Source organism: Eriocheir sinensis, chromosome 47 (genome assembly GCF_024679095.1).
Source record: "Eriocheir sinensis breed Jianghai 21 chromosome 47, ASM2467909v1, whole genome shotgun sequence".
Taxonomy (NCBI): domain Eukaryota; kingdom Metazoa; phylum Arthropoda; class Malacostraca; order Decapoda; family Varunidae; genus Eriocheir; species Eriocheir sinensis.
Window position 1 is genome coordinate 552671 of NC_066555.1, and position 21241 is coordinate 573911.

The window sequence follows — 21241 nt, forward strand, 5'->3', positions numbered from 1 at the left end:
TGGTGACTTGCTTTCCCGCGCTTCATCTTTGGCTTTTATTAACATCTACTCTCATATTTAATCTTTACTCACTGGTGTTTTGTGTTTTATGTTTGTGTTAGGATTTACATATTTCATTATTTCGTATTTATGTGCATGGGTTTTTCTGCATTATGAGGATAATATAGGCTCGTGGCACTAAAGTTTCCGCGCTTTTATTTCTTGCGTCATGTCTGCTTGATTTGAAAGCAGAATTCTTGTCTTCGCTGCCCATGCTTTATATTATGGCTCTGTTAAGTAGCTCACCGTTATATTAGCCAAAAAAAATGCTCTCTCTCTCTCTCTCTCTCTCTCTCTCTCTCTCTCTCTCTCTCTCTCTCTCTCTCTCTCTCTCTCTCTCTCTCTCTCTCTCTCTCTCTCATGGAATATACTATAACATCAGAGAGAAGTGGAGAACGTAAGTATATATCAGGTATATACATAAACATATTCTGCGATACATTTAGTTCAATTACGAAGTCTCGGTAAACCTCCTGCCACATTTAGCACCAGCAGACTGATCAGCAGAAGGTTTATCAGCAAGGTTTCTATCAGACTGCCACAACTTTTCAACCCCTACAAGACAATCGGAGTGTTACGGACAGAGCGCTAGACAGTGACGTGATGAAGTCTACGGACACAGCCAGCCACGTTTACATTGATCTCCGACTCCCGTGATGGACAATGCGAACATCATGGATCCATATTCTTAAACATTTCACCTCACAAGCACACATATTTAACAAGGCTTTCGTAGGGCTTTTGGGGCATTTCCAGAGGTATTTTTATAGCAGTCTGACCCTTCTTCTATACAGTTTCAGGGCTTACAGGGGCATATTCTTAGACATTTCACCTCACAAGCACACATATTTAACAAGGCTTTCGTAGGGCTTTGGGGCATTTCCAGAGGTATTTTTATAGCAGTCTGACCCTTCTTCTATACTGTTTCAGGGCTAATAAGGGCATATTCTTAGACATTTCACCTCACAAGCACACATATTTAACAAGGCTTTCGTAGGGTTTTGGGGCATTTCCAGAGGTATTTTTATAATAGTCTGACCCTTCTTCTGTACTGTTTCAGGGCTAATAAGGGCATATTCTTAGACATTTCACCTCACAAGCACACATATTTAACAAGGCTTTCGTAGGGCTTTGGGGCATTTCCAGAGGTATTTTTATAGCAGTCTGACCCTTCTTCTATACTGTTTCAGGGCTAATAAGGGCATATTCTTAGACATTTCACCTCACAAGCACATATATTTAACAGGGCTTTCGTAGGGCTTTGAGGTATTTCCAGGGGTACACTTATGACCCTGGTGGTAGTCTGACCGTTCTTCTATTACTGTCTCAGGGCTTATAAGGGCATATTCTTAGACATTTCACCTCACAAGCACACATATTTAACAAGGCTTTCGTAGGGCTTTGAGGCATTTCCAGGGGTATTTTTATAACCCTGATCGTAGTGTGACCCTTCTTCTATACCGTCTCAGGGCATATTGGGTCATATATTTTTAAACATTTCACCTCACAAGCACATACCTCTATTAAAACCCTTCCAGCCTCCCCTATTATTTCTCAACCCCTCTCTTAAAAACAACCCTTCCAGACCCACGTTAATTATTTCTATACCCCCTTTGAAAACCCTTCCAGCCCCCTTCCTATTTTATCTACAACCCCTATTAAAACCCTTCCAGCCCCCTTCCTATTATATCTATCTACAACCCCTATTCAAACCCTTCCAGCCTCCTCCTCCTACTATTTCTTAACCCTCCAAAATAACCCTTCCAGTCCCCCTTACTGATATTTCTAACTCCCTGATAAGCCCTTCCAGCCCCCCTCTCCCCATGCATAACATCCCTTTCAGATCCTCCCTCTATCAACATATTAAAAAAACGTATCATTGTTCTTTCGCTAGGCTTAACTTCCTTTATCTCCACCCCGCTGTGCAGCCAGGAAAATTCATCATATGTTATCGGGATGCCTATAGTGTCGTACCGAGAACCGTGAATAATTGATGGTGAACACTCGATAACATGGCTGCTCTTTCACTTAGATTAGTCACTCATGGTCGATGCCTTGCTCATTCATTATTCAGCCTTCAATGCAATGTGTGTAAGTGCTTCTTCTTCTTCTTCTTCTTTGCTTTTTCTTGTTCTTCTTGTTCTTTTTGAGAGTGCGTAACTTTTCTTCTTTTATCTCTTCTCTCCTTTCAATTCTTTCCTCCATCCCTCCTTTCTTAGGTTGCTATATGGTTGCTGTTGTCTTTTTGGTGTTACTTGTTTAAGTAATATTTGTAGTCTACCCCATTTTATTTTATTTTATTTATTTATTTTTATTTTTTTTTACGTCTGGCCTATTTAGCCGGTGGGGCCTGATAGTCGGTCCAAGGCTTCTTCCCGGCGGGTCCTGACGGTCGGCCCAGCCCGTTCTGGCGCAGGCGAGTGTTTATAGTGGCGCCATCTTGCATTGGCTCATGCTGCCCTCCCGGAGCTCATCTTTAATCCTAGAATCTAGAGTCCGGCCTGATAGGTGGTCTTCTGGACAGCATGTGGGTAGTTTTAAGCCACTCGGCGGCGGCTGAAAAATCCCAGCTTGGTGGCACCGGGCGGGGATTGAACTCGCGTCCTCCTGAAAGCGGGGCCGTCTTGCTATCTGTTCAGCCACCGCCTACCCAATGCATTATCTGTAGTCTATAAGCTACTTAGTGACCTCTGACCTCCCGAAACCTCAGCTGATGTTGCATTGTTACCTGAGTGCTCCTGACTTGAGTAATGACCCGGCCACAGCCACCGTTAATTGTCTATATTAAGTTATGCAATGACTGATCTATCTCCGGACACCTCGATCACCTTATGCGCCTGACCGGTCTATTGGTAGGATGACAATAAACGAACACCCACGCCAATATCCTCCTTACAGTGATTGATTGATTGATGATAGTTTATTGTTGCAAGCCGATAACACGTACCAGTGACGTAACTCATTTACCTCGGTGCGATGTTTTAAGGGCCGCGTTCAGTCACTTTGTTTTTTACCGTTACCAATGGCGGCGATCGACGCTATAATTTTCCACGTGAAACTGGCCTATGGGGTAGTGGGGGCTGCAGAGGAAGGGAGAACTGTTGAAAGTGTGTGGTAAGGTGCGGGGCTGGGCTAACCCCGCAGCCCCACTAACCCACCGCCCAGTTTTACGTGGAAATACTACAGCGGCGATAACAGCCATTGGTAACGATCAAATCAAGCAAAATGTCTGTGAAAGCGGCCCTAAGAGATTCCCACAGGCGTGTCATTTTGACGGAGGAAACAGCAGATGGTAGACCGCGCGCTACGTAGAGTATAAATGGCGGAGTAGACCCCATGCTACAGCGACACCGGTTCTTTTTCTTCTTCGTCGTCGTCGTCTTTTTCATCGTCATTATCACCTCCTCCTCCTCCTCCTCCTCCTCTTCTTCTTCTTCCTCGTTCCCTGGTCCGCCGCGTCAGTCCTCCCCTCACACGGGCCGCCACCGCCGCAGCACACTCCGCGTTGCCATGGTGACCCCATAAACAAGTGTCCCGGGGCAGGCAGGCTCCCGGACGCTGTTTTACGCCTCTTGTCATGGGCGGCGAGGCAGTGGCGTGCTCCTGAGCCAGAGAGAGGCGTGCAGCGGCGTGCTGAGCGGCCGTGGGCGTGCTGCCATGGGATGTGAGGCACGGGCGGGCGCCAGGCACGGGCTTACGCAGAACTTCGTCGCTCGGGCGCTGCGTCAGGCGGCACCGAGGGGCCTTTTGACTCAAGGTGCTGCTGCTGCCATTGCCTCTCAGCACTCACAGCACTCAGCTCGGCCACTAGCACACTGCCAAGGGTTATTAAAGCTTATTCTGCTCCCTGCCTGCTGGAGAGAGTTCTGCTGTGTGGCGTCCCCTTCCTGCTTAAACAGTTCTTTTCCTCCTCCTCCTCATCATCATCATCCTAGTTCTGCTGCGTCCCCTTCCTGCTTATACATTCTTTTTCTCCTCCTTCTACAACTTAATATATCTCCTCTTCCTCCCTCTTCTTCTTCTTCTTCTTTTCCTCCTCCATCCTCCTCCTCCTACAACTGCTCCTCTTCCTCTTCTTCTTCTTCTCCCTCTTCTTTTTCTCCTCCCCCTCCTCCTCCAGCTTCGACAACTTCCCCTCTTCCTTTCTTCTTCTCCTCCTCCTCCTTCTACAACTTCGATCTCCTCTTCCTCTCTTCTCCTCCTCCTCCTCCTTCTTCTACTTCATCTCCTCTTCCTCTCTTTTCTTCTTCTCCTTCCTCTTCCTCTTCTTCGCGGGTTCCTGACGAGCGTGTTACGAAAGAATTAATTAAGAGCTATCGTTCTCGGCCACCAGCTCAGTGACACACTTTCTCGCCACCCGCACTAACACGCATCTATCTCTCTCTCACTCTCTCTCGCATGCCTGTGTTAAACGTCTCTCTCTCTCTCTCTCTCTCTCTCTCTCTCTCCTGCGCGACCACCTGGGATAAATTAACTCTTGCATATGTCACTAATGAGTCTTCCTCTCCTGACAACCTCCTTCCCCCTTTCCCTTCGCAATAAGAGGCTGCTTTTAAAAATGTTCCCATACTCAACACTCCTGCAACACTTACTCATTTATTTCCATTCATATTCCTTTCATTTTCTCATTTCTTACCCTTAGACTTTAGTACTTGATTGATAAGTTTAGTGTTGAACCTAACTTCACCTAACCTAACTTAACCTAACTTAACCTAATCTAACAACCTAACTTAACCTAACCTAACCTAACTTAACCTAACTTAACCTAATCTAACAACCTAACTTAACCTAACCTAACCTAACTTAACCTAATCTAACTTGACCTAACCTAACTTAACCTAACTTAACCTAATCTAACAACCTAACTTAACCTAACCTAACCTAACTTAACCTAACTTAACCTAATCTAACTTGACCTAACCTAACTTAACCTAACTTAACCTAATCTAACAACCTAACTTAACCTAACCTAACCTAACTTAACCTAATCTAACAACCTAACTTAACCTAACCTAACCTAACTTAACCTAACTTAACCTAATCTAACAACCTAACCTAATCTAACAACCTAACTTAACCTAACCTAACTTAACCTAACTTAACCTAATCTAACTTAACCTAACCTAACCTAACCTAAGTTCTTCCGTAATTTGTACTTGCCATCATTTACTCATTCCCAGTCTATGAGTTTCACCAAATAGCTACTTTTTCTCCGTTACTCGTATTAACTTTCTGAATCTCAAGAATCCAAAATGAAGTCTCACTCAGTTGACTTTAACCCGGTAGCAGCGGGGATCATGTTTCTTAATGGTCCCTCTAAGCGAGAAAAATGAGAAAAAATCACCCCTCACACAAACCATTTCATAATATATATCATAGCATTTGTGATCAGTTTATGCATCATCTATTTTTTGGGGTTTATATCATGGCACAAATTTGACCTGTCGCGGCTACACGGTAAAGCCGCAAATTTGGACCGTTGCTGCTACACGGTAAAGCCACAAATTTGGCCCGTCGCTGCTACACGGTAAAGCCACAAATTTGGCCCGTCGCTGCTACACGGTAAAGCCACAAATTTGGCCCGTCGCTGATACACGGTAAAGCCACAAATTTGGCCCGTCGCTGCTACCGGGTTAACTTATATTCTTTTGTTCCACTCAGCTCTCACTCTTGAACTCCAGCCAACCAACATGCTATTTATACATTGCATTTTTTCCTCTCTAGCATGACACATCTTCCATCACTGCTTTCCCTTCTTCATTATCAAACTCTAGGCAGCTGCTCATTGTCTTTCATTGTCTCTCACTCTGCTCACTCTTTTCACCTTGCTTCTAGTCAGTCTCTTCTATTTTCTTTTATGGGAGAAGTTTTTAGCAGGCTTTGTTTTTATTTAGCCCATAGCTGCTTCCTTTGCTGTAAAAATATGTGGTTCTTTCACTTTACAATCTGACAGGCTGAACAGTTAACCCGGTAGCAGTGACGGGCCAAATTCGTAGCTTTACCGTGTAGCAGCGACGGGCCAAATTTGTGGCTTTACCGTGTAGCAGTGACGGGCCAAATTCGTAGCTTTACCGTGTAGCAGCGACGGGCCAAATTCGTAGCTTTACCGTGTAGCAGCGACGGGCCAAATTTGTGGCTTTACTGTGTAGCAGCGATGGGCCAAATTTGTGGCTTTACCGTGTAGCAGCGACAGGCCAAATTTTTGCCATGATATAAACCCCCCAAAATAGATGATGTATAAACTGATCACAAATGCGTTGATATATATTATGAAATGGTTTGCGTGAGTGATGATTTTTTCTCTTCATCTATCCCTTCATATTAGTGTTCATGATTCCAAGAGGTTTCAGTTTCCACAATGATTCTAATTAACACTACAGCATATTGAAGGCCTTTTTGATAGCAGTTGTCTCCATCTATTTGTCTCCATCCTCTTGATATCAGTATTCATGCTTCCAAGAGCTTCATGTTTCCACAGTGACCTTGTGAACAGCAGTGTAATGGTTGCCTTTTGAAATGTGAGTGAATGAGTGTTAAGCCGCTGTCCCTTACAGAGGAGTGTGAGGCGGCACTGAGGGATGATGGAAGATGCCAACACTGAGTGCAAGAAGTTCTGTGCAGACTGGGCCAGCTTCCACAAGGTGACACAGGTGTTGGTGAAGGCCGTGCGCAGGATCCACCATGGGGTGCGCGAGGAACACACGCGTCTCAGCGAGGGCGACCGCCCCTCCAGACTCAGGTCCACGGTGCTGGCCAGGCACGAGTCGGCCTACAAGAAGGTCATACTCGGCCTCCAGGACTACTCGGCCAACTTCCTGGAGATGGAGGAGCAGTACCGGGAGTTGGTAAAGAACCGTAGTAAATACTGTAGGATTCAGTTCAGCCGCGTGGTGGAGAGGCACAGCCAGATCGAGATGCAGCGCGACACGATACTCTTTTCTGTGGAGGGCATGATAAAGGCTCAGCTCCGAGTGGCCGCGAGTGACTTCACCGAGAGGTCCAAAAAGCTCCTGGACGCCGGGATCTTTGACGTGATCGGCGCGTACAACGAGGCGCTCGTGAAACTAAAACACATCGTGCCTAAGAAGGACCCGCAGCAGGAGGAGGAGGAGGACGAGGAGGACGAGGAGAAGGAGGAGCGAGAGAAAATGTACAGGACTGTTATGCCCGACACCCTCGTCCCTCCCCTCTCCTGCCTCAAGCAAATCACGGCTTCCAAGGTGCTGCAGACGGTGGCCCGGGAACGCGCGCCGCAGGTGACCCAGTGCATCGCCGAGACCCTTCTCCAGGAGTTCAGGGTCCCGGCGGAGAACGGGACACCGCTGCCCTGGAAGCCCATCACCTTCCACAGCAAGCCGGGCGTGGTGACGGGCGACATCTTCGAGGACGCCATCGCCAAGGAGGAGGACGAGAACAAGATCAACCAGCAAAAACTTGACCTTGCCCTCAGGATGGAGTTTGGCGAGGACTTCCCCGGCACGGACTACCTCCCCGCCAACGACTCCGGGGAGGCGGCGCGGCCCATCTCTGGCTCCACTGTGGACGCGCTCATCGCCACCAACACAGAACTGCTCAACCTCTTAGTAGATAAGTTTACAAAGACAACGGGAGTGCTCGGTGAGTCATGGGATCTTCTTGCCTGCAGACTGACATGACCATATTGATTAATTTATATGCATGCACAGTCCCTCGATCCCTGTGCTGATAATGCTCCTGGGACCCCATGCAAGTACCTGACCCATTTATTTTTGGAGTTAAACTTTGATTTTCACAAAGATTATGTTCCCAAGATCCCATAAAAGTACATAACCTATTTAATTTTGTAGCTACACCTTAGAAAACTTAGAAAACCACTCATTAAAACCCTACTGATCCCCCTTTGACCTTTAGAAACAGTTGATGTGAGGAGCGAAAGTGTCTCATGATAACAGCCGCAAGGTGACCACACTAACCCCCTTCGTGTGCCGGCAGTGAAGGGGATGGTGAAGCAAAGCAAGACGGGTGAGAAGCGGCTGAGCAAGGCGGCGCGGACAAGGATAGAGACATATTACGTGGAGCGAGCATGGGGCGAGGGCTCGGAGTTCGTGGAGGAGCTCATGCTGTGGGTGCCGCCCTCCGCCCGCCCTCCGCCCTACCCCCCGCCAGCGCTTCTTCCACCGCAGACACTCTTCCACATCCTCACCACCTTCCAGCACTTCTGCAATCGAGGTTAGTTGTTCTGAATCCTCACTGTCTGTTTCTGTCACTCGCGAAGGCCTTTCCCAGCATCCTCCGTCTCTCTCTCTCTCTGTCTGGTGTTAGTCTCCTCTATCCAGCTCTGACCAATTCTTATCCCCTGTGAATTCTTATCCTCTTATGTCATTCAAGACTTCAATTATCTCTTGCTGTCACTGTCTCTCATGAAGGCCTTTCCCAGCATCCTCCATCTCTATCTCTGTCTGGTGTTAGTGTCCTCCTCTATCCTGGTCTGACCAAGGCTTTTAATTCTTTGCTAATGTCAGATTCTTTTCCCTTTGAACAAGTCAGGTAGACCATTCAAGACTTCCCTTCATTATGCCTTTCCTGTGTGATGTGAGGTGTGGAGTTACGTATATCATGAAGTTACAAATATACCTCGCCATTGTTTATCTGTCATTTGAGGAGAGGCATGTATGTATGTTTTTAGACCACCTGACTGAATGGTTGGGGCAGGGCGCTAGCTATCAGGGCCAAAAGAAGTGTTCCATATCTACCATAGGAATAGATGTAGTGGGATCCATTGGTCTATTTACGGACATACTCGTAGTTCACGGACACACGGGCACTCGGTCTAAGGCACTTAACAGCTGCACCCACCCCGTCAAGGCCCATGTATGTATGTTTCACCTCCTACATCGGCATACATTATAGCATCCTATGTACTGACAGCTCGACACAGGCTTTTCTTTGTTGAATGTGCAGGCTAATAGTAATGGAAGGCTGCCTACCATTGCAGATAAAAGAGACAGCCTTCCATTACTATTAGCCTGCACATTCAACAAAGAAAAGCCTGTGTCGAGCTGTCAGTACATCTTATTGTCCTTAAAATATAGAAACAGTAACACCTCCCTTTCTTTCCTTTTCTTTGTGGTTCTTTTTTGTCTTTATAGTGATGCAACGACTTCAGTTCCTTCTTCTTCTTCTTCCTTCCTCTGCAGCTCTTGTCCCTGAGTCATGCCGTGCCAGCTGTGAGGGTCTGGTGGATGAGTGCCGCCACCTGGCTACTAGCGGCATCCTGGACTGGGGCAGTGCGCGGGGCGTGGGTGCGTACGCCCGCGCCAGCCCCCCGCCACACAAGCTGCCCGACGGGAACTACTCCACTGTCGGGGGTGAGACTTGTCGATGGATGTTACTGATCTCTTCACACTAGTTTGTTCATTCTTTTCCGGCATCCCTTTCTGTCTATCTCAATGGGGTTATGCATGTTGATACCTCTACTTGATTTATTTATCCACATTACTTATTCCTGTACAGCATCTCCTTAGTCTATGTTGACCTGTCCGTTGCAATTGTCACGGATTTTGCCTTCACTGGTAGCCTGGTAACATACACTCCCAGGTCTTTCTCTGCCTCTGTGGTGGATAGTGGAGTGTTTCCCATGTGGTATTGGTGTGCTGGATATCCCTTCACTGGTAGCCTGGTAACATACACTCCCAGGTCTTTCTCTCCCTCTGTGGTGGATAGTGGAGTGTTTCCCATGTGGTATTGGTGTGCTGGATATCCCTTCACTGGTAGCCTGGTAACATATAGTCCCAGGTCTTTCTCTGCCTCTGTGGTGGATAGTGGAGTGTTTCCCATGTGGTATTGGTATGCTGGATATCCCCTCCCATGGTGCAGGACTTTACATTTTTCTTCATTGAATTGTAGCAGCCACTTTTTGTTCCATTCCTGTAGCTTGGTGAGGTCTTCTGGTAGGATATCCGCAGTCAAGGAGTTAATGGGGCAATTCAGGGTGATGGCTGTTACTAATCTATTACCCACACTAATTTGATTGTTCATTTACAGTAGCCTTTTCTATCTTAACCCAGTAGCAGCGACGGGCCAAATTTGTGGCTTTACCGTGCAGCAGCGACGGGCCAAATTTGTGCCATGATTTAACCCCCCCAAAAATAGATGATACATAAACTGATCACAAATGCTTCGATATGTATTATGAATTGGCTTGTGTGAGTGATGATTTTTTCTCATTTTTCTCGCTTAGAGGGACCATTAAGAAACATGATCCCTGCTGCTATCGGGTTAATGGGGTAATACATGGGAGAGCTGTCTTCATGCTTATAACAGTGGATGGCGTTCTCACCAGCTCTCTCTGTGGCAGGCGAGGGCATCGGGGACGTGGTGCAGCTGCTGGTGTGGGAGGTGAATGAGATCGAGCGCGTGGAGGTCGAGAAGGAGCCGAAGGACTGGGCCGTGGGGGATGAGGTGAGGGACAACACACCGCACTTTTGTCATCGGTAGTTCTCATAATTCCACCCCCACCCCAGCCCAATTTTTTTTTTGTTTATTTATTTTTTTTACGTCTACACCTATAACACTGGTAGGCTTGCTTGAGGGGGCTGGATGGTGTTCGGCCCCACCCCATCATGGCACAGGCAAGTGTTTATAGTGGCGCCATCTTCTCTTCTTTCCTCCGTTTTCTTTTTCACTACACTTTGTCCTCCCTCATCTTATCTTTTCTTCTTCCTTTTCTTCTGTCTTGTTTTTCTCCGCCTTTCTTCATCTTCCTCCTCAGTACCAATCTTGTCCTCTCTCTCATTGTTTGTTTCCTTTTTTATATTTCTTCTTCCTTTAGTATCTCAATAAGCTTCATTTTGATCTTTTTATATTTTCTCTTCTATCGTTTTATCCTTATATTCCTTCTTAATTCAACAACAGAGTAACCTCCACCTTGCTGTCCCTATCTATCCTTTCCATCACTCTATCCTTCTTTTATCTCTTCCTCCTGTACCAAGTAGCGGGCTTTTTTTTTATTATTGTTTCCTTTTTTTGTGTGCCCTTGAGCTGTCTCCTTTGTCGTAAAAAAAATAAAATAAAATCCTAATCCCCTCCATCCTGCTCTTCCTCTCCCTTCTCCGTTCTCCCCGTGCATCTCTTTCCTATGTTTCTTCTTGTATGCTCCAAATAAGCTTAATCCTGCTCCTCTTGTCTCTTATTTTCACTAGTTTATCCTCTTTATAATTCTCCTTCTTCTCACATATCAACAAGCTCCATCCCGATCCTCCTATAATCTCTCTCAGTCCCTTTATTCTAGTCATATTTCTTCTTCTTTTAACATTAACGATCATCTTGTATCTTCTCCTTTCATCCCCCGCTGTGTCGCCCCGTAGGTTGGTCTGCTGCTGCGGCTGGGTGGCGTTGTGGGCTCGGTGCTGTGTTGGCTGCAGCTGCGCGCCCAACACCTGCTGCACACCTGGAACACAGCGCCCTACTACCTGCTGACTCAAGCCGACCTGCCCAGGATCATTGAGGAACTGAAGCTGCTGAGGGTGAGGAGTTGTTATATCCAGATCGTTCGGTTTTAGTTTGTTGATATTTTTCCTTCATCACAACCCCCCCCGCCCTCGTTCTCCTTCTCTCTCGTCGCTTCCACTTTCATTTTTTCTTTCTCGGAGTCTCAGGTGTTTGTGGGCTGCTGAACAGAGGGCTTATAGTGTCTGCACTCCTCCTTCTCTACTTGTTTTGTCACAGAATAACATTAATTAAACTTAACGCAGTAGCAGTGACGGGCCAAATTTGTGGCTTTACCGTGTAGCAGCAACGGGCCAAATTTGTGGCTTTACCATGTAGCAGCGACGGGGCAAATTTGTGGCTTTACTGTGCAGCAGCGATGGGTCAAATTTGTGGCTTTACCGTGTAGCAGCAACAGGCCAAATTTGTGGCTTTACCGTGTAGCAGTGACAGGCCAAATTTGTGGCTTTACCGTGTAGCAGTGACAGGCCAAATTTGTGGCTTTACCGTGTAGCAGCAACAGGCCAAATTTGTGGCTTTACCGTGCAGCAGCGACAGGCCAAATTTGTGGCTTTACCGTGTAGCAGCGATGGGCCAAATTTGTGGCATGATACAAACCCCCCAAAACGGATGATACATAATCTGATCACAAATGCTTTGATATATATTATGAAACGGTTTGTGTGAGGGGTGTTTTTTTCTCATTTTCTCGCTTGGAGGGACCATTAAGAAACATGATCCCTGCTGCTACTGGGTTAAGTTCCTCAGTTCAGGCGCTTCTGAGGGTGAGGTGCCAGTGTTCAGTTGTTCTATTCAGCCTTAGCTCATGTACCCCCCTAGTCCTCTCACTCTTTGGGCCAGAAGTGTGCTTGAGTCATGTCGCATTCTGTTCCCTTCAGATTCAAGAACAGGAGCCTCTGACCAAGTCCCTCTTTCTTTTCCCTCCCTTGCAGTTTCTTATCTCTTCTCATCCTTGCAGTTTGGTGTTTTTTCTCTAATTTCTTTCTCTCTTTCCCTCTTCATCTTAACAGTTTCTGATCTCTTCTCATCCTTGCAGTTTTGTGTCTTTTCTTATCGTTTCTTTCTCTCTTTTCCTCTTCATCTTAACAGTTTCTGATCTCTTCTCATCCTTGCAGTTTTGTGTCTTTTCTTATCGTTTCTTTCTCTCTTTTCCTCTTCATCTTAACAGTTTCTTATCTCTTCTCATCCTTGCAGTTTTGTGTCTTATCTTTTCTTTCTCTCTTTCCCTCTTCATCTTAACAGTTTCTTATCTCTTCTCATCCTTGCAGTTTTGTGTCTTTTCTGATTGTTTCTTTCTCTCTTTTCCTCTTCATCTTCACAGTTTCTTTCTTATCCATTCTGACTCCTCCTTTCTTTGCTTCCCATCCCGCCACAGATACAGGAACGAGAGCACCTGACCAAGACCGATGACATGGCCCGCCTCCTCTACTCCATGTCCCGGGCAAAGCAGGTGGTCATGATAGAGAAGCTCGTCGATAAGGTTAAGGTAAGGTCATTCACAACCCTGTCTTCTAGTATGTCTTTATCCGTTCCTGAAGTACATTATTGATAGGGTCGAGGTAGGTCTTTTCTTTTTCTTTTTACAACAAAGGAGACAGCTCAAGGGCACAATAAAAGGAAGCAATAGTAAAAATAAAAGTCCGCTGCTCGCTGCTCCTAAAAAGAATCCAGAGAGGTGGCTGAAAGAGAGGTCAATTTCGGGAGGAATCATTTTTTTTTTTACAACAAAGGAGACAGCTCAAGGGCACAAAAAAAGGAAGCAATAGTAAAAATAAAAGTCCGCTGCTCGCTGCTCCTAAAAGAATCCAGAGAGGTGGCTGAAAGAGAGGTCAATTTCGGGAGGAATCATTTTTTTTTTTTACAGTAAAGGAGATGGTTCAAGGGCGTAAAGAAAAATATATATAAAAAAAAAAGCCCGCTACTTACTGCTCCTGAATAGAAGTCAAAGGAGTGGCCAAAAAGAGAGGTCAATTTCGAGGTAGGTCATTCACAGCCCTGCCTCTGCGTACGTCTTGATCGATTGTTGAAGAACGTATGTAATTGATAAGGTTGAGGGAAGCACATTCATGACCCTGTTGTCTCGTATGTCTTTTTATTCCCTCACTGAAGTTCCCTCCACTTGTCGTTCCTCTCACTGTCTCAGCCTTCCACAGACATGCGAGGTCCAGGTGACTTACGGTATAGGCTATGATAGGATCCATAGAGGTGTTGTTTTCTTTCTTTTCCTGTACGTACTCTCCCCTCCTCCCTCTCTTTCTTAGTGTTTCCTTGCCTTTCCCACACAATTTCTCCCTCCTCCCTCTCTTTCTTAGTGTTTCCTTGCCTTTCCTTCACAATTTCTCCCTCCTCCCTCTCTTTCTTAGTGTTTCCTTGCCTTTCCTTCACAATTTCTCCCTCCTCCCTCTCTTTCTTAGTGTTTCCTTGCCTTTCCTTCACAATTTCTCCCTCCTCCCTCTCCTCCCGCTCACCCTCTCACCCCCGCAGACGTACGAGGCCCAGATGGTGGATGCGGTGAGTGCCGTGTGCCGCACCGTGAGTCTGGCACAGCTGCAGAACTCCATGCCCAACCCAAGGATCTGGCGGGGCATCGGCCGCATCCCCCACGAGCCACACTACTACGTCTACGAGTACATTGGCAAGGACTGGCTCTGCTTTGTGACCAACACAGCCTTAAGATGTCCCTCCCTCTTTCCCTCCTTCCAGTGACCCTTTACACTCCTCTTGCTTCATCCTTGAGTGCTTGTTGTTTGGCAGGCGGCAGTGATGGATACCATTTTGGGTTTCAAATTGTTGATAATGTTGCAGACGGCTGTTTGTTACAGTACGTTTCTTAGCAGAGGGCAGTGCCGGGGGTGTTTACAATAATTATAATGAGTTACCTGACAGATTAATGAAATGGCTGTCTGCAACAGTATTAGCAATTTTTGAAACTCAAAATCTACAACACTTGATGGTACTCGTCATTACTGTCTACACACTATTAACACTGACAACTGTTTCCAGTGTGTGGGCTGTAATACATGATTCACAAAATCAGACATGCTGTGTAACAGCAGGTTGCCAGAGCACAATAATGCACACTTCAGACAGCAGCTAAAGTGCCTCTGTTGTCTAGCACAGGGTCCCCCACAGCACGGGCCACACCCTGGCACTGGGCTGAGGGAGACAATCACTGGGTTGCCACAGGTAGACAGCCAGGCAGCAGGAGGCACACAGCTCTTGGTACTGTCAGAGGACTTGCAGTTTAGTCATGAGAGCAATATTCCAAACAGTACAGGGCTGCTGAGGGAGAAGACTGAGGTGCACTGCTCTGTCTCAACTTCCACTAACCTGACCGTGTGTGTCCCACAGCTGCTGTGCTGGAGCCCGTGCTGGATGCTGTGTCCAAGCTTGGTGTGGTGCTGCAGCGGAGGGCCGGCGCCACCATCCTCAAGGTGGTCTGCTACGCATGGCTGGAGCACATCAAGGTCCAGAAAATCAAGTTTTCCCTCTGGGGGGCACAGCAGCTGCTGAAAGGTGGGTATGGGGGGCAGCAGGAGGCACAGGGCAGGCAAGGCACCACAGGGGAAAGGCTCTGTCCTCTCAAAGCCTCCGTGTGGTGACAACCTTCATGTCCTCTTGCCTCATTAAGAAGGAGGACAAGTCAAGGCTCCAAGTGAAGGAAAGTTCTGTATCCGATAATCTCTGTCCCTGACTCATGACCTGCAGCACTGCCTTGCCCACAGCCTGACCACCGTCCCCCCGGCAGACTTCCACGCGCTGGCGGAGTGGCTGCAGAAGTACCCCGGTCTGGCCCCCGAGGCGCGGACGCAGGTGCTGGCGGTGGACGTGCTGCGGGAGTGCGAGGGCGTGGCGCGGCTCCTCATGCGGCAGCCGCCCCTCGTGGTGGGCTACACCTCGCAGAACCAGGTGGCTCCCATGGGGCCCATCAGTGCTGGTGAGGACACTTCCCCTGGGGCTGGACTCACCCATGGAGCTGTTCTGTTAATGTCCACACACACCATTTCCCTCGCCAATACTTTGTACCACTGTATCTTAGGTCAACAGTCATTCCTGAAACTCTAATTGGATTAAAACATGTTTTTCAGAATCTTCCTCTGTCTCTTTTCATAAGGACAAAACATACTTTGCCTTTGCTCTGTCTGAAGAATACTAAACTGCGTATTGGTGCTGTGTAGCTCTTCCCTTCCTCCTCCGTCTATCTGTGTCCTTGCCTGTGCCGGCTAACTTGCTGTGCCTCCCTGCAGCCACACAACAATGTCCTCAGCCCACAGCATCACAGGCATCTCGTAGGCTAATCTTCCCCTTCCCTTGCAGGACGGAAGCATGACAAGGAGGTGAAGCTGAGCCAGGACAACGATGACATCCCGGCGGAGATGTACGTGCCTAACCAGCAGCTGTGGCTGTCGCTGCGGGCGCGGCCGGCCTCCTCCGTGTGCGTCAAGATGGGCTCCTGCTGCTCCTGGCCCTACTGAACGGATGGCTCCTGAACCTCCTTGAAGTGCTCACTCAATGGTCTAATGCTGCTGCCAGTGAGTAGGGACGTCACTGCTGGATGGGTGGTGCTGAGGGCAGTGAGTCATGGCTAGTCGTGGCCAGTGGCGGGGCAGGACAGGCAGGTCACCCCGCCTGGTCTCTACTCGGGTGACCGGTGAAGGTGAAGGTCGCAGTGCTCACACAAACACAGAATCTTAAAATTTACCTCAGATCAAATTTTTCGTCATTCTACACTTCAAATTTCTGTACTTCTGAAGGTTTGTCCACATAACCAGCATTGTCTTGCTATCAATAAGGAGAGAAATGATCGCCGAAACACATCCTGAATTGGCTAGAGGCGCACTCGCTCATATCTGCATTCTCCGAGAGGTCAGTAGTGACGAGATTTGTTTTGTAGTTCTTAGTCTTCCCGAAGTACTACCGTCCTTACGATGCTTAACCTTTTGAACAAGCTTTTTAAATAGCTCTTTACAAACATCAGACCGTAAAGTTATTCTTACCATGCTAAGTAGTGGTCGACAGGACACTTTAGTCTTCTCTCTTCTACGGCACGAGTGTAGCGACTAAGAGATTTACAGCGTAGGTAGACACTTTGTACCGGGTTCCCTGGCAGCTATTACTACTGTCTTGACGGTGCCACTCCTCCACTTGCTCCTCAGGCTCAGCAGGCGAGTGCTTACCAGCCAAGCGCTTGCACCACCTAGGGTCCACAGCCGCGCATAGCTGCTGTGTGTGTGTGTGTGTGCCCCAGAGCCTGCGGCTTAGGACGCTTTTGATTCACAATTATGTATTTCTGTTTCATGATAAAATAATCTGTAATGCCACTCAGCATATTGTGTTTGTTGATGCTGACACAAACCCTCAGCATCAGCACCAGCATCTCATCCAAGGCGGGCTGATGAGGCAACGTGTTGACCCTCAGTGAAGATAAAACTTCCTTAAAGTCATCATTTACATTGGTGTTAACAGCGGTGCATAAGTTTGTCTGCTCCTTCTTTCTGGCATAAAACTCTTCACCATGAGCAAAGGAAGCCTTGCCTGTCACTCAGCCATCAGACTTACTCCAGTAATAATTGTTTGCCAAAACCTCACTGCATCAGACACGGCTCAGGCACTGCCCTTCACTGTGTGCCAGCAAGGCCTCCTGCAGGGCAGCTGCCTCTGCCGTCCTCTGAACCTTGCAGGATTATATCTATGATGTCTGCACTTGTATCATATATACAGTATCTTTTGAAATTATATTGTTTTATAACAGCTTCTAGGAAGATCTTATGTAGAAGACACTTTGAGATGAACTATTAGTGGAAGTCTGAGGGAGGCTCAGGCACACAGAGTGAGCTGCTGAGCAAGACCCGGCCGGGAGACTCGCGGGCGTGCCAGACATTCACGGCACCTCCGGCCAGGCCGACGCAGTGACCCGAGCCACTGCTGAGGCGCGGCTCCTCAGGCCGGGCGGTGGAGGCACGGGGCCGTGAGTCCTGCCTCCACCCTGGGGTCAAGGAGCAGCACCGGCCATGCTGTGTGTACATATTTCCCGACAACTGTTTGCATTTTGCCTGTTTGTGCCATGAGGCTGACACTGCATGCCCTGTGTGCAGCCTGTGCTGGCACGGGCAGCGTCACAGTGCCATGCCCGGCCCTTGCCACCAGCGTGCTTGCGCCAACACACAGAAGGCTGCAGGCGGCGGGCAACACACAAACAGACACACATACGCATACACAGCTACACAGACACAGCTTGTCACTGCAAACACTTAAACCTCCTGGCCAGCAGTGTGTGTTACCTGCCTGCTGGGGGGAGGCTACACACACACACACACACACACACACACACACACACACACACTGTAAGCCTTCAGAGCACTGTTGTATCATTACTCATTGTTAAAATTTGTAGTTAGGATTTTGTAGATTTTCTATGCATTTATGGCGACAACAACAACAACAACAACAACAACAACTTCAACAATACAAACTAACGTAGAGACTAAATAGATATAAAAAAAAACTGTTACTGAATTTTCTAAGTGAATACGTAGATTAATTTATGCTTTCACAACAGGTTTGGGTGCTCTCTCTCTCTCTCTCTCTCTCTCTCTCTCTCTCTCTCTCTCTCTCTCTCTCTCTCTCTCTCCTTTCCTTTCCCTTATTTTCCTTCCCTTCCCTTTCTTTTCTTTTCCTTTCCTTTCCTTTCTTTTCTTTTCTTTTCCTCTCTCTCTCTCTCTCTCTCTCTCTCTCTCTCTCTCTCTCTCTCTCTCTCTCTCTCTCTCTCTCTCTCTTCTCCTCCTCCTCCTCCTCCTTCTCCTCCTCTTAGGCAGCACACACATTCACTATGAGGTCAGTTCAATGCATTTATTCAAGTATTCCTAAAGGTATTAATAACCTGAGTAGTCTTATGTTATGGGCGTTGGTTATGCAGTAATACCTTGGCTTACGAATGCCTTACTTTACGAGTGTTTTGATTTACGAGAAAGAAAAATTCACTAAAAATACTTGGTGTGCGAGCGTCCTATTCGTACAAGTCTTGACCTCTCTTTTTGGCCACTCCTCCGTACTCTATTTGGGATCAGTGAGTAGTGGGCTTTTTTTTTCATTATTATTAGTATTTTTTTTTCACGCCCTTGAACTGTCTCCTTTTCTGTATATATGTAAAAGAAAAGAAAAAAGAGGTCGAAGACACGAGCGTGGGTTCCCTTTGTTCGCTGCAAGACGAGAGTGCTTGGAGCGGAAACCAATAGGAATGGGGTCTCAGGCTGCGCTGTACACTCGCAGAGGTAGCACCCACGCGCTCGTCTTTGCTTACGTTCGTGCTCCAGTGTGCGATCTTTGTGTTTTCAGTAGTGCAGTGTGCTTCCGTTTCCGTTCACGAGTTTTTTGGTTTGCGAGAAAAATTCCAGAATGAATTAAGCTCGTAAAGCGAGGTATGACTGTATATGGCCATGGTTAAGCGTAAAGACACTATACGTATACTGTTTTGGTGCCGCTGGTTATGGGTGCGAGAGGGGCAAGAGTTGTAGCACAGGAGAGTGTGGTGACCTCCTTCATCATCAGAGGCATCATGTTGTTACTCTGATGGAAGGTTACCACACTCGGGTCTCTACACAGCCAATATTTTTATGCTGTTGGTTATTACTGTCGAGTCTAAACACATTACTTACTTAAGCGCTGTTGGTTATGAGGAAGATGATGAGGCCTAAACAAATATACTAGACACTCTATTTTAATGCTGTTGGTTATCAATGTCGAGTCTAAACACATTACTTACTTAAGCGCTGTTGGTTATAAGGAAGATGATGAGGCCTGAACAAATATACTAGACACTCTATTTTAATGCTGTTGGTTATCAATGTCGAGTCTAAACACATTACTTACTTAAGCGCTGTTGGTTATGAGGAAGATTATGAGGCCTAAACAAATATGCTAGGCACTCTATTTTAATGCTGTTGGTTATATAGTTAAGTCTAAATACAGAGAACCACTAACTAAGACGGCGTGTAAGTTTGTTCAGTACTTTCATGCCGACGGTTACGACAATTCTTAGGTTTATTGACACATAGATTTTTAGGTTACGATAAGGAGCCAAGAGGAACGTTCTTTTCTGGGTTAGATTTCGTATAGGTTTCTTGAAGGGCGTTATTAGAGGTGTGGATTCATGGCGCTGAGAGGTGGAGTAGAATGTGAGCTATGAGGCGTCTGGAACCAAAGTGAGTTTCGAGATAATTAAGTTTAATGTTTCGTATCTTCGTAATTATTGCCTCATTTCTTCCTCACACGGTTGCCTCTTCCTTTCCCTCCTCTCTCTCTTTCTTTCAACACAACCACCTCTTTCCTTCTCCTCCTCCTCCTCCTCCTCCTCCTCTTCCCTCTCCTCTGACGGCATATGACCACAGATGTTGCGCCGACTAAACGAAACTTTCCAACTTCCTCTCCTTTGCCACACAAATTCACATAATCACACTCTACGCTACCTCTCAGCGCCTAACATGAGTCTTAGCTAGAATTCGAGGGATCAAAAAGGAAGGTTAAAATATACATAGGAATCTTCTATCTAATGGCCGGCTTTCTGGGTTGTCATCGGTGCGGAAGGATTACGTATGGACTGTCTACTCTGTGTTCCGTTACTGCACAGCTTCCACCACCTTCCTCCTCCTCTGGGGTTCGTAATATTGGTTTGTGTATAAGATTTCTTTTTGGACGTAGCAGCATCGGCAGTTGTTGTGTTTGGAATGTAACCGAAATCCTTGAAAAATAAAACATTGGAAAATCGTCTTGTAGTCTGAACCTTGTCTCCCTGAGGTGTCTTGTGAAATCTGTCCTTCATTACACTGACGAAAGTAAAACCTTTGGAAAATATGACTATGGGAAACTGTCCTGTTGTATAAACCTTCTTGCAATATCTTGAGAAATATGTTCACTCATGATAAAAGTAAAACTGTTGGAAAATATGACTATGGGAAACCGTTCTGTTGTATAAACCTTCTTACAATATCTTGAGAAATATGTTCTTCACTAATAATAGAAGTAAAACCCTTGAAAAATATGACTATGGGAAACTGTTCTGTAGTATAAGCCTTCTTGCAATATCTTGAGAATATGTTCACTCATGATAAAAGTAAAACCCTTGAAAAATATGACTATGGGAAACTGTCCTGTTGTATAAACCTTCTTGCAATATCTTGAGAAATATGTTCACTCATGATAAAAGTAAAACCCTTGAAAAATATGACTATGGGAAACCGTTCTGTTGTATAAACCTTCTTGCAATATCTTGAGAAATATGTTCTTCACTAATGATAGAAGAAAAACCCTTGAAAAATATGACTATGGGAAACTGTCCTGTTGTATAAACCTTCTTGCAATATCTTGAGAAATATGTTCACTCATGATAAAAGTAAAACTGTTGGAAAATAAAACATTGGAAAATCATCTTGTAGTCTGAACCTTGTCTCCCTGAGGTGTCTTGTGAAATCTGTCCTTCATTACACTGACGAAAGCAAAACCCTTGGAAAAAATGACTATGGGAAACTGTCCTGTTGTATAAACCTTCTTGTAGTGTCTTGTGAAATCTGTCCTTCACAAATGAGAAAAGCAAAGTTGTTGGAAAATAAAACACTGGGAAAGTAGTGTGAGCGTCTCAGTAACTCGTGAAATTGGCGGTCGTGTAAGTCCTGAAATTTTTTTTTTTTTTTTTTTACAACAAAGGAGGCAGCTCAAGGGC

At 46.4% G+C, this 21241-nt stretch overlaps 1 protein-coding gene across 3 annotated transcripts; it reads left to right on the forward strand.

Annotated features, from left to right (window-relative positions):
- Positions 1–3495: 3495 nt before the first annotated feature.
- LOC126981210 (uncharacterized) lies at positions 3496–20290 on the forward strand. Of its 3 annotated transcripts, none has more exons than XM_050832018.1 (11): positions 3496–3863; positions 6594–7656; positions 8011–8247; positions 9216–9386; positions 10376–10479; positions 11385–11543; positions 12902–13012; positions 14011–14161; positions 14878–15042; positions 15275–15463; positions 15844–20290. In XM_050832018.1, the coding sequence occupies exons 2-11, from the start codon at positions 6618–6620 to the stop codon at positions 15999–16001; spliced, it is 2484 nt and encodes an 827-aa protein (XP_050687975.1). In that variant the 5' UTR covers positions 3496–3863; positions 6594–6617; the 3' UTR covers positions 16002–20290. The 3 variants fall into 3 exon arrangements, with proteins under 3 accessions (XP_050687975.1, XP_050687974.1, XP_050687976.1); XM_050832017.1 differs by having other exon boundaries at positions 3496–3796; XM_050832019.1 differs by having other exon boundaries at positions 3496–3796; positions 14011–14153; positions 15844–15990.
- The last annotated feature ends 951 nt before the right edge of the window (positions 20291–21241 follow it).

Coding starts and splice junctions, on each gene's coding strand:
- LOC126981210 (XM_050832018.1), top strand. CDS start 6,618: ATGATGGAAGATGCCAACACTGAGTGCAAGAAGTTCTGTGCAGACTGG. Junction 7,657..8,010: donor AAAGACAACGGGAGTGCTCG/GTGAGTCATGGG, acceptor GTGTGCCGGCAG/TGAAGGGGATGGTGAAGCAA. Junction 10,480..11,384: donor ACTGGGCCGTGGGGGATGAG/GTGAGGGACAAC, acceptor GTCGCCCCGTAG/GTTGGTCTGCTGCTGCGGCT.